The 13,176-nt window shown below is 45.4% G+C and overlaps 1 protein-coding gene across 3 annotated transcripts in view; it reads left to right on the top strand.

The window, feature by feature from the left end:
* The window catches only part of SH3PXD2A (SH3 and PX domains 2A), a 265,696-nt gene that overhangs the window by 39,114 nt on the left and 213,406 nt on the right, over nt 1–13,176 (top strand). For all 3 annotated transcript variants that reach the window (XM_030487968.1, XM_030487967.1, XM_030487966.1), the window contains exon 2: nt 4,666–4,746. In XM_030487968.1, coding sequence (XP_030343828.1) covers nt 4,666–4,746 — 81 coding nt within the window. The remainder of the gene's footprint in view (nt 1–4,665; nt 4,747–13,176) is intronic.

The raw sequence follows: 13,176 nt of genomic DNA, 5'->3' as shown, positions 1-13,176 counted from the left end.
TGATGGTATCTGCACACAAATTGCACCAGAGCGTCAGGGTTTTTTTTTTTTTGTATTCATAAACCTTTTTTAATAGCTGGTATTTACTGTAATTACTTATTAAAGGTGAACAGCACCCTCTCTTACGTGTGCAGGGATATTTCTAGTCTGTGCTCTTCAATCTTGTCTTTGCCAATAGCTCGTGTATTTGTGGATGTTCTTATCTTGGTCTCATCACACTGCTCATTTCAGGCACTTATCTTCCACTTCAGCTCATCTGGTTGTAGGAAACAAAACATTAGTTTCTAGAAAGCCAATTGAAAACTTGGTCACATGGAAATAACCTGAATTTTTTATCTCTGGGGTTTGTGCCAGCTGGACCTGGATATTTTCCATTGAAAACAAGACATTCAATGATAAAGTCATGCCCAATGACATTTGAATGAATGCTTTTTGTAGTAGGAAGTCATCTCTCCTCACTGCTTGGTGTAGGCAGTAAAGGGAGAGCAATAATTTCAGTTTGCAATAAATTTTCTGCTCTGTGATGGGTAAAATGGAAGTTTCCCAGAGCTAGAATTAAACAATAATTAGCAGCTGATAAAATCCCCCTCACATCCTGCACTTTCTTTCATGCAGCATGAATATTAAGAGCTGCTTATCAAGCTCAGTTCCTGATTAATATTCTTCAGTTTGTACAGGCTTGCTTCTTTTTTCTCTGAAGAATGACTTGTTTTAAAATATGTAATAGACTGAAAAAGACTGGATTTGTGAAATTAAGAATTGAACTTTATTAGAGGCTGGAGACCCAGTAATTGTGCAGTGAGTTGTCTGTAATTTCTACTACAATTATTATTTATTTTTAAGAACTTCTTTTTGTTATGGATTTTAAGGGGAAGCTTTTGAATAGCAGCTGTGTTTGGCTCCTTTAAGGCCATGAACATGCCTTATACACAAAGCAGATCTTTTTACCTTATGGAATTAATTATTGTAGTAATTTTTAATTTGCAATCACGATTCAAGTTTAGTTCTGTGCATGTACTGACTGTAGGAAAACACTGTACTTACAGTGTACTTACAAGAGCAGCTTGCTCCAAGACATGTGAGATGCATTGATTTTTATTTTCTTCTATCAAGAAGCAGCGTGCTGAGACCTGGGACTCTCTTGTGGGCAGGACCAGCTGTGTGCTGGAGCTGTGGCTTGTGTGGCTTAGTTCTGGAGAGCTGCTGAATGCCACAGAAAGCCCTCCCTTGGCTCTGCAGGCAGTTTGGAAGAGCGATGCTGGGCCTGCGGGTGTTCAGGGCGTTCGAGCGTGGGATGGCTGTCCATATTTATCTGATATTTCCTGCTGCCTCCCTGTCCCGTTGTATTTGCATGACCTCGGGCTCCCCCAGGACTGCTTTTCCCATTCTCCCAAGGGATATAGTTGATCGCTTTCACAGTGACCCTTTTAAGATCTGAGCAAAAAGATGATGAGGTAAGATGATGTAATGTTTGCTGCTCATGGAAAGGTTATGGGTCTGTCTAAGGCAGCAGAAGCGAATAATCACCAAACTCTGATCTCTGAGAGAGAGAAATGTGATACCGAAATCTTTTGAAACCTCTAGACCTTGCTTTTAAAATCTGGCATTTTTCAGATCTTTTTCAAGCTAACGGTTATTCCCCATCATTTTAAATGGTGGCTGTCAAGAAGCAATTTGATTTACGCGAAGAAGCAAAGAAAATCAATAGCCATTTCAGATTTTGCACCTGCAACCCACCAAGCATGTTTTAAGCCCATTAGTTTCTTGCTTCACAGAGCTCTGGGTTATGATTAAAGGCTATTCTTGCTCCTGCTATGATCTTCCCATGAAATAAAAAGTCAGTGCATCTGCGTGCTGCCCAATTCATCACTTGCTAAGCTTGAAGACACCTAAGGCTCAAAAGTCTTTAATTGCTGTTTCAAATGTGCAACAAAATCCTGGCTTGACTGAAGTCAATGGCAGCATCGTTCCTGCAGAGCCTGGATTTCAGAGCTGGGGCTGTATCTGCACCATGCAGTGGGGTATTATTCCTGCATCCTGCACCAAACACATCCAAACTCTTGACCAAAGCATGCCTTTGCACCCAGCTCTGCCCAGTCTCATGTGATGGGGGTGTCGTGCCTCTTACTGCACCACTGAACGATGCTGGACTCTTAGAGCAGGATTAACTCCTGTCTGGACTAGATCTCGATCAATCAGACTTTGAGGCTATTAAAACTTTGGGGGATACACAGTTTTTGTGGATTCTGAAGAGTAGCATGGGGAAGCTTGAAGTGCCATGAAATTCAAAAAGCCTGGAGCCTGTGACATATGTGTTCTGTTTCTAGCTTTTTGGAGAAAAAATGCATTATTAAAGAAAAAATACAATCTTTATTTGCATGTACAATATGTTTCTCCTATCCCTGTCTCATCCCCTTTGTGAGAACCCAGGGCTGGAATTACAGTATCTGAAGTTGCTTTTGGATCTCAGTCAGCTCCCATCTGTCATGATCTGTTTTTAATCGAATGGGTTTTCCATCTGAAAGTAGCTGTTGGATGGAGAAGGAGTAGAAATATTTGTGTTGTGAATTAGCTCAGAGTGAAGCTACAAGCTTTTTTTTTGTTCCCTTCACAACAAACACATGGAAAAATATTCTTCAGTGTAGTGTGCCTGGCCTGAAAATTGGCAACAGCAGCTTCCTTCCCAGACTCCGACTCCTCTGCCTTGTCTGCATGGACAACATCTTTAAAGGGGACCTGAAATCTTCATGTTACACAATCTTATCTCCCATCCATGTCACACTTGTGTATATATGTACTATAGGAGAGAGGCTGGGTGGCTCAGTTTTCCAGGAGAAATATAAGACACAGCAGAGGGATAACCTGGGTTTGATGAGAGATGTGCTCTCACCACTGGGCAGCCTTTTCTTTGCCAGCCTTGATGGTCTCTGTTTGGTTTGATAGGTTTGATACAATAACTGAGTCAAATTCAGGATCTTAGTCTTTGACCTCAGTGCTCTAGGACAGGCCCGAAATCTCCTTCACAGCCTGTGCTCAGTAGCTCCAGTTCCCTAATACCATGAAACTGGGCTGTGAGAGATGGGGAGCAAACTGCCTTAGGGACTGAATATGGTCTAATAAGCAGAGAGGAAAGTGAGGCTGTCGGACCCCTGTGGTTTCCAGGACATAAGATGACACCTCTCTCCTACTGGGGAAGGAAAAGGGAAAATCCCTCAGCGTTTCTTGGAAAGGCATTGTTAAACCTGTTCTTCAACATCCCTCCAGGGGTTTTCATGCAATACCCTTTATCATTAAAAGCAGAGAAGCAATTACCCTGCATCAGCACTGTCGAAGATGGGCCAGTGTCCTGGGGGAAATGGAGAGGAAGGTGATGCTTATTCATTCCCCTTTGCTGGAGATGGAGAGCTTCATTTCTGCATCTTTTGCAAAAGGGAGAGCTGCTGCAGCACTAAGGCTGAGGGAGGAGGGATGCTTTCCTGTTTCCTGTGTCAGATCCTTATCTTGCTCCATATGGAAACCTGGAGATTGCTTTAAAGACCCAGGAGCTGGCCTAGCTGTGATTTCCATTAGATTGGCATTGCATAGTCACCCTCAGTGGTCACCCTTGATGACTCTGTCCTGGGCCTTGTTGTGTATCTGTCATCAATGCAGAAGGACCAGCATTTGCCCTGAAGGCAAGTGTATGAGAGAGCAGAATCTGGCTCATTTTTCCTCCCCAACTTTTTTTTTCTCCCATATGTTTTGAGGCACTTGGGTCAAAAGGAAAAACTTATGGTTTATAAAAATATATCTATATGTGTGTGTCTGTGCTGTGTGCATCTGCATGCGAATAATTTTTATTGTTTTTTCATCAAGCTTCTGGCAAAACAGTGTTTCTGTAAGATGATTGTTTTGGGGATGGACTAGGGCTGGACAAGGCAAATCCTGGGCTTGTTCTGGGCTTGTGTTGATGTTTCCATTGATATAACAAAACAGCGTCACTCTCACTGGCCTGGTTTACATCACCTTTGAATTGGTCTAATAGGTGCCAAAGGTGCTGAGTGGGTACAATGTGGCTCAGCAAAGGCTGTGTGCTGTGGGGTTGAGTGTTGTCACACCTGTATGGACGTGTGTAAGCAGCTGTGTTGCGCAGCCGTACTTCCACAACCCCCTGGTGCTGAGTTCCGTTTGACTTTCGTTGTTTTACCATAAGGGCCATAGAAAGGGCCATAATCACATCTCCATATACAAGGAAAACCTAGAGCATAGAATTGGAGATCAGCAGCCCATGATGGGCTGTTGCTTTAGGGGTGGAACAGTTCTCCCAGTCATGCCTCCAACGGGCCCTGGGACACTCTAGATGGGCAGAGGTAGAGACCAGAGTGTGTTACCTCAGAGCAGCAGATGTGCCATCACTCCAAGCTTTAATCCCAGGGAGGGCAAAATCGGTGGGAGCTGGTGATGAGGATGGGTGAGAGGACACTGGGTGCTCTTCTGAGACCTCTGCGAAGTCTGCAACAGGGTAATGGCTTTTATTTAGGCTAGTCTTGCACCCATGGCTGTTTTCCTCATTGTGAGCAAGAGCAGGCAGTGAGATGTGGAATTAACCTATGCTGACTGTTCAGCCTTTGTATGTATCCTGTGTTTCATGGCCCACGCTGACTTTGTTTTCTTTTCCCTGAACAGGTCTATATCATCAACGTAACATGGTCTGACCTGACTTCCCAGATCATCTACCGGAGATACAGCAAGTTCTTTGACCTGCAGGTAAGTCTGTCTTGTCTAACATGAAATATTATTTCCACTCACTTCTAGTCATGCTTCCAGCTGGGTTAATAGTGCCTTTAAATAAGGCTTTGTGTGTGTTTGGTCTGTTACATGTCATGATCTTGAAACTTTTCAGACTCTGTCCTTGTAGGGTGTAAGATAAGTGGGTGGTATGCTCACAGCAAGTAACTTGCACTGTAAAGACATTTAAAGCTGACATTTTCATGAATGGTTCCCATTGAAGGGGGGATCTAATTTTAAATACTTCAGATGCACTTACAACAGAAAGAGAGCTACATTCTGGGCCCCCAGAAACTACTTACCCAAATAGCTGAGAACAACAGAGCTTTTGCACACTCCCACAGCAGTTCAGTAATGGAGATGGTAGTGGAAACCTTCCAGACTCTCCTCCTAATCATCTACCCAGCCAGCTGGTGTCCTGGCTCCTGCTGTTTTGTATGGCTCCTTTGCTGTATTCTGTGCCTGTATATTTAGTTTTCATTGAAAGCTTTCTTGCTGGATAGCTGCTGAGCAAAGTCTGAAGCCAGGAAATACGAAAAGTCCAAATTACAAACTTTCAGTGTGAGCATCTTCATTTCTGGTCCTCCTTCCAGCACCTGCAGGGGTAGGGAGAGCTTTCTGGCTCAGGACTATTTAGCAATAATCCAGATCCATTGATACCTTTGTATCATCATACCTTTGTAGGCAGCAAAACTATAATTGCCTGGGGTAAAAACAAAAGCTGGGATTTGACAGACTCCTGAACTCTGGGGGAAATGTCAGTTTTGGGCTGAAGATGGTGTTTGGAGCTGGGCTGTGGTTAAGTATCAAGCAAGTCCTCACAGCCAGTGTTAAGGATGTACACAGCTGAATGGGCTGTGTCTTGGGAAATAGCATTAAGCCTTTTTGCGATGATAAATTAGGAAAAAAAGGGTTCCTCCCTTGGATAACCGATCTGAGATATCTTTGAAAGTCCTTCTTTCATCATTGCTCCGCTTCATGTGTCATTTCTGGTACTTGGACATCTGAAGTCTCTAGCCTGTTTTGAAATCTATATCAGTTATGGCCTCCTGGCTTTTCTGGTGAGAAATGGGAGCATTTCTGTGGCCAGTCCTGATTTCTGTGTTTGCTGTGTGGCTGGAAGACAAAAGAGAGATGTCCCTCTCCACTTCTTACTGGGCTGAAGTGGCAGGCCTGCCAGTCCTACTGCTGTGAAGACTATGTCAGTGTCTGACGTACCTGCTAAAGATGCTCAGCTCCATAATCACACAGTTGTTGTCAGCATGCAGATTGTGGCCAAAGCTGTTTCTTTCTCTCTTCTTTTTCTTTTTGCCCCAATTCTGTTTTCATGCATATGTTCTTCTGGGTCTCCTGGCCTTTCCTGGTAGGTTTGAAAAGTTCCCATCAAGCGCAGAGTTATCAATGGGGTTAGTGTGTTGGACAGGAAATGATGTCTCAATCAGGGAGTGAGTCCTGAAAGGTCCCATTGATAAGTGCAAGGGGGCCTAGCGCCAGTGGAAAACTCTAGCTTGCACAACGCTTCTCCCCCCACGAGAAAATACAACAAGAAAGTAACAAAATTCCCTTCCTTAACCCTTTTCTCTCTCAGGAATCTCTGTCAGGGTCACCACCGCGGTAGCAGTGACAGCCCTCTCCAGTAGCCGCTTTAGCTCTTGCAGCATTAGGTGCACAGTTAGGGAAACTGAGGTCTTCACCTGGGGTTTCTACAGTCTTATGTTATCTCTGCAAGCACCTCTCTGTGGCGATCTGTGCCTTAGTTTCCCAGCTGTCAGATGGGGACATGGCTCTGTGTGCTGAGGCTGCAGATTTGCTCCAGATAAGGGGATGATCTGTGCTTTCCAGATTTTTGGTGGAAGCTTGAACTTCTAACCTAGCACTGGTTGGACCTGGGTTTTGCGACCTGATATGATGCATGGTAATGTGGCCTTAGCATAATCAATCTACTTTGGTAATGTCCCTGCTTATCCCCATGTGTCCCTTCCAGCAGAAAATCAAACACTCAGTGAGTGATGCTCAGCCAATTCACAGGCATCTCTCTTGTCCAAAACAGCTGGAGTCTGCAGGTCCCTGCCAGCTCCACTCATCCCACTGTGCCCACGACAGAGCTGCACTTCAGGGCTTCCAAAGCCTGCACGTGTCTCATTTGCTTTTGACTCGAAGTGGAGGAACAAGGGCTGACTTGTAATGACTTTAATCAGGGCTGCAGTGCCTGGTGTTCACAGTGATACTAGATAGGACCCAAGGGGAAACCTGGGGGGGCTGCCCAGGGGCAAGGAGAGAGGAATACAGTTAATTAATTTCACTACTGTAATTTCATGTTTCTTTCTAAAAGAGCCCACCCTTTCCCGAATGGATCTGTCTGTGGGAAGTGGCTCAGTGGTTTTGAGAGCGCTTCCATTACAAGAGACTGGGGTTTCTGAAACACTTCCTAGCAAATCCTTTTAGGCACTGCAATCAGTAAGAGGCTCCTCTGTCCTAAGGATTCAAATCCCAGAAGTGTTTGGTTGTGCTATTTCAGCAGTGCAAAATGCTTGAATTGAGAGTGAGGTTGTTTTCAAGATGACTGGGCATACTATGGGGTTTGGAAGCTGGAGTTTGCCCTCTGAAGGTACAAGAAATACAGCAAACGGAACCCAACGCAACAAGCCAAGTGTCAGCCCTGTGCTGCTTCAGTGAAGGTTAGAGATCTGTAAGTACGGGCTTAAATTAAATCAGGGTGTTGCTGCATCATTTAATTCTGCAACCAAGTCACGTCTGCTGCTGAGCATAGGTCAAATGATGGCAGCAGAATAGATGTGGGTGCCAATGTCTCAGTAAATAGGATTGAAAGAATTGAATTAACTCTGCATAGATTAAAGCACTACGATAAATTGCTTGTCAAGTCCACTTATCTGTTGTCTTTCAGCCTGGAGAGGCGTTTGCACCTGAGCACCACATGGGGTCAAAGCCACTTCTTAATGTAGTATTTTAAGTGCTGCTTTCTCATGCGCTTGCCCACAGTGCAGAACGGGGGAGTGTGAGGTGCCCATCACTGGGAGAGCAATGTGAACATCATCTGTAGGTAGTGCTGACCCTCACAACAGGCTGGTGGCTCACTGAGGCACATTCCCTGGATGCCATTTGAGGTCTCCCATCATCACTGATGGTTTTGCTATGGTGGTAGCAGAATCTTGTCCTGAGCTGGCGGTTCAGCAATGCTCCTATTCTCCCCAAAGGAGCTGAGAAAGGACACGTTGGGATAGCAGGGATAACTCCTGGTGTTTCCACTCTTCAGTAAAAGGCACCTACAGATGGAAGGCCCATATTTTTCTTTCTGAAAAGTGCTTTTGGAGGCTGTTAGCAGGATGGGGATTCACAGTTGAGCCTGTACATAAGGTGGAGAAGTGTGGGGATGCAGCCAGCTCACCCTCCCAGTGGCTGTGCTGGGCTAGAGAGCAACAACAAAGTTTGTAGCTGGCAAGTGTGAAAGGTGTCTCTTTCCCCACTCCACATATCACCCTTCCACTTGCTCAGCTTGCACAAGCTCACTTGGGCCTTTACAGATATTACAAGCCCAGCTAGTTGCTGCTTCTCTCTGCTGAGAAGCCCTCTCCCCAGCAAAGGGTCAGTGCCTGGTGTCTTAGTTTGAATCACCAGTGGCTCATCTTCTGCATTTTATGCAGCAACTCCAAATGTTCTGGTCCAATTTCATGCCTGTGTTATTTGGTGCCTGGAGTCAGAGTTTGAATAGGACCAGAGCCTTGGCAGAGGGACCAAATCCCTATGTTCAGATACCAGCCCCTCCATCACTCCTATGAGCATGGCTGGGTCTCTGTGTGTGGAGCTGTGGGAGGATCCTTTCTCACAACAGCAAAATACAGCTTTCTTCAAGGCAAAACACAGCAGCTGGCTGTAGTGGCATGCCATAATCCCACGTTGTGTTTCTGGCTGCATGAGAGGCAAACGATGTCCCCGCTGGAGCAGTGGCAGGAATGTTAGGTAGGCAGATCGCCGTCTCTCTGCACAATGACCCACACAGACATTTTGGCTGCAAGGAGACATCTTAAATGTCACAACTTTGAAAAGGCAAATAAACAATGCTCTGTTCAAGCATTTGCTGTGTATTGGTTAGCAAAAAATTATCTGCCTGCTGTGGTCTGCTGATCTAAGCAGGTTTTCTTCAAAGTGGGACAGAAAGAGGAACTCACTAGCAGCCAATTAGAACATTAAAAATAAAGAATATCAAGAATTTTATTAGGGAGTGGAAAGAGATGTAAGTTGTTTTCAGGCTGACGATAAAACATCAAGAGCTTCATTTGTTATTGCTAGGGTCATCCTGATTGTTTATAGTGCTGTAATGGAGTAACTGAGCATTGAAGAGGATATTAAACAAAGATGGTTCTATAAAGAACAGTAACTGCAGTCTGTATCACTGCTTTTCTTGCTCAGACTGGAGTTCATCTGAACGCTGCTGCTATTGATCATTCTTCCATTACATACTCCTTTGTACAGACATCCCTTCTCTGTTAACCCAAAGCTATATCAAGTGTTGCAAGGTCCACTCTCATTTGCAGTTAGGTGGTTGTGACTGTGCCCTATGCCCGAGCACCCTGTATTTTGCTGGGTTGCTATGATTTAAAACAGGACCTGGTGGCTTCAGAGTGCAGGCTTTCTGGGGCAGAGCAAAGGGGGAATCAGCGCAGGGTGCTTGCAGGGTACGTGTCTGATGTGGTTCTGGTGGACTGGTGTGATTCTTAGGGACTGTAGTGATAGAACAAGAGGTAATGGGTCCCCTTAAACAGGGAGAGTTTAGGTTAAATATAAGGAGGAAATTCTTTACGGTGAGGGTAGTGAGGCACTGGCACAGGTTGCCCAAGGAAGTTGTGAAAGCTTCATCCCTGGCAGTGTTCAAGGCCAGGTTGGAGGGGCTTCGAGCAACCTGGTCTACTGGAAGGTGCCCCTGCCCATGGAAGGGAGTTGGAACTAGATGATCTTAAGATCCTTTACAACCCAAACCATTCTATGATTCTCTGACTTGTGTATATTCACTCCATTAGTTAATTTGGGTTAATTGTCCAAGTGGAGACTGTAGTCCTAAGCCTGGTAGTCCAGTGCACTCTGACTCAGTAATGACTGTTTTTGTAGGACCTGTGTTATTTCGTGTTGTAAGGTCCATGCTTTTAGCTCTGCAGGATCAGTGAATAGACAAGCTCAAGCATGTGCTACATTTATCAGTGGTGAAGAGTTAGGTAAGAATGCAACAGGGCAAGTGTGCAAATGTTTGCAAATGGTAACCCCTAACCCTCAACCTGCTAGGCCTTTTTAGCCAGATGAGTAGGGTCACTGCCTGGTCTCCTCAGCCATTCACAGCAGTGGGGTCACTCTGCAATGTGTGATGCTCTCTTCCATAGGTGCTGCTCCACGTGTAGCTCCTGGCACTGTGCTAAGGGAAGGAGGGCTGTTGATGTGTCTCCAGGCGTGATGCAGCTTGCCCCTCTTGCAGCATGGGAGGTTTGTGTTAAAAGATTCCCAGCCTCTGATGGGCTCAGGGAGTGTTTCTGTTGGGCTACATGAAGGTGCATATGGAAACAGGCAGGAAAGCTGGAGGAGAAGGTGTGGTTTAATAGGGCAGAGGAGGAGGTAGAGAGGAACAGCACAGCTGAGGGTTGTTGCGTCAAACTGTGGTGCAAGTGCATAGTGAAACGTAAGGCAAAAGGGAGAAAGGGAAGATTTTACTTACTGGCGTTGCTCCTGCTGGGCTGTGTTGACAGCAGGGGATCTGGTCTGCAGTCAAAGCATGTTCTTCCCTCTGGTCTGGGCTGTGCTGGCCTTGGCCAGGATGGTCTGGGTTGCAAAGACCAGATTTCTCCTTCTCCCATTCCCTCAGCATGTGATGCTGAGCCTCAGCATCCTGGCCCTGCTGTGGACATTGACAGCTGCTGTGAAATCCTTCTCCAAACCAGGGCCCTGGCTCTCTGTCTGACCTGTGAGGTTCAGCCTCAGGGCTTGGCTTCAGGGCAATCCCTGATAGTCACAGGACTGTGGGGTTGAAGTTACTCCATCCCTATTGGGATGTAGGGTTTGGTTTGAAAACAGCTTCCTTAAGAGCAAGATTGAAACTGAAACAAGCCTGGGAAAATTCAGAGGAAATCTGAATGTGGCTCTGTCAACATGTCTGTTCCCAAAGGTCAGCGCCAGGTCCTTGGGGAGAAATGGCACGTCCTTTCTACTGAGTAAACACGGGCCACTTGTCTACTGCCGCTATCCTGGACAGCGCAGAGAGGCCACAGTGGCAAGGCTTGCAGGTGATGCAGGAAAAGAGGTTTCCAGGAGGAGCCCTGAGCAAGCTGTGAGGGCTGACCATGCCTCCCATGTCTCCAGCTGTGCTGGAGCTCCCTGTGCTTGCAGGACTTGGCATGCAGGATCCTCTATGCCTGCCCTCAGAAAAACAGCCCAGCAGCAAGCTTGCCAGTAACAGGGCTTGCTGGGGGAACTGAGATGCCCCTGGGAAAAATAATGAATAACTGATATGGTTATTGAGCTGGGAATAGTTTTCTCAGCTGATTTAAAGGCTATTTGAATACTATTTGTCCTTCTAGGCCTCAGTTAGTGCCTTAGGATACCAGCTGGCTTAGGGGAGTATCTTTGTCTTCAATGAATAAATGGAATTGTTTATAATTCTTATTTCCATCATTATTTAAATGTTTGCTTGGCAAAACAATTTGTTCAGCTTCCAGTATTTGTTTCTAAAGAGACTTTACACGTCAGACAAAGATGAGGGCTGTGATGGGGAAGTTGCAAAGTGCCTGCCAAGCTACAATAGAGGCCACATTCAATGAACGCGGCAAATAACCTGCAGTTGAGAAAGTGACCCAGCCTTTGGAAGCCCTCCCCTTCGTACTTCTGTGCGTGGGTGCTGTTGAAGTTGGAAGAGACCTTAAAGATCATCTAGTTCCAGTCTCCTGCCATGGTGTAGATGAGGTTGCAGTGAGGTTTTGGGGCTCTGGATGGGTGGTTGTCCTGACTCTACTGTGAACAGGTATCTCTGGAAGCTGCATCTTTGAGGATTGTGTCCTCCTCTATTCCTTTGCTGCACCAAACCAGGGTCATGGACCCTGCCATGGCATCAGTGACTGTGATGAATGCTATCTGTTGCCATTGCACCACAGAGACATTGTTCTGTACAATGCTGATATTCTCCTGGATGTCAACAAGTCCTTATTTCCCTTGTGTTCATGTCCTGTGTGTGGAATCAGTAGTACTGAAGTGTTTCATCACACTGTCAAGAAGCTTTCACCTAATCTGACTCAGGTTAAATGCTAATTCACTTCTAAGGTCTTAAAGGAGCACGGCATTAGGTGGTAGGCTGCTCTAAAGATGAGTTTTCCCCTCCATCCTCGTGATCTCATGTGCTGTGCTGCAACAATCTGAGCTGCTCTAAAGGGGCTGCACAATTAATGACCTGCTGTGATTGCTGAAGGGAATTGGCTGTCTCTGCTGACTTCCTTGCCTTTTGCAGCCCCTGAGCAAGTTCAACACTGGTAGGTCTCTGTTAGCATTGAATTTATAGCGCTTCTTTAGGCAGGCTCTTCATCCTAGAAGTAAAACAAAGTTTAATTAAGCTATGGGCTGTATACCTGGTTAGACAAATGAGCGGGGTTTTGTTTTGTTTTGGGGTTTTTTGGAAGCACCACAAAGACACAAAGAGGTTGTTGACTTCTTTATTGCATCTTTTTAACTGTACATGGTCTTCTACTGCTATTCCTCCACCTTCTTAGGAGGCGTCTTCCATATTCCATATTCATGGATAGTATTTTTCGACTGAAAAATTCTCTGTGGATATTACTTGGAAGCTATAAACAAATTGTTTTACCTGCTTTTTGCATGCATGCATTTTTTATGAATTATCTAGAAAGAGTTTAACTTGGGTGGGTTTGTCCAACCCAAGAATCTCAAGGGAGTGCTGCAGACCTGTGATAGATAGCAGATTTCTCAGTGATGAATTCACAGAGTCTGGAATCAGGAGGAACCTGATTTTTAAAGGATTAAAACCACTCCTCTGTGGAACAGGAAGGTTAGATAATATTGTAGTATCGGATACTCTGCATCCAACACATGAACTACACAAGCTTGCTACCTGCAAAGATCCTTTAAGAGTATCAAACTCCACTTAGGAGTCTCTAGCAAGCACAGCAAGCAGTGGAATTGGTCAAAGGTTTATTTACTGTGACTTATCCCCTTACTTTCTAGAGGTTTGGTTTGTTTAAGTTGTCCTTGTTTTCAGTACCTACATCTCATGCCTATCACTGACCCGGAGGCTGTCCACCACAGCCCTCTGCGATGTGAGAAGGGCTCTGCTGGATACAGCCACAGAGAGGAAAAGCAACAAGTTCTCCCAAATGAACCGAGCTGACTTACTTCACATCAGAT

The sequence above is a fragment of the Strigops habroptila genome, chromosome 5 (assembly GCF_004027225.2).
Source record: "Strigops habroptila isolate Jane chromosome 5, bStrHab1.2.pri, whole genome shotgun sequence".
In the NCBI taxonomy this organism is placed as follows: Eukaryota; Metazoa; Chordata; class Aves; order Psittaciformes; family Psittacidae; genus Strigops; species Strigops habroptila.
Note: the sequence above shows the minus strand (reverse complement) of the source record. Positions and strands in the feature narration are given on the sequence as shown.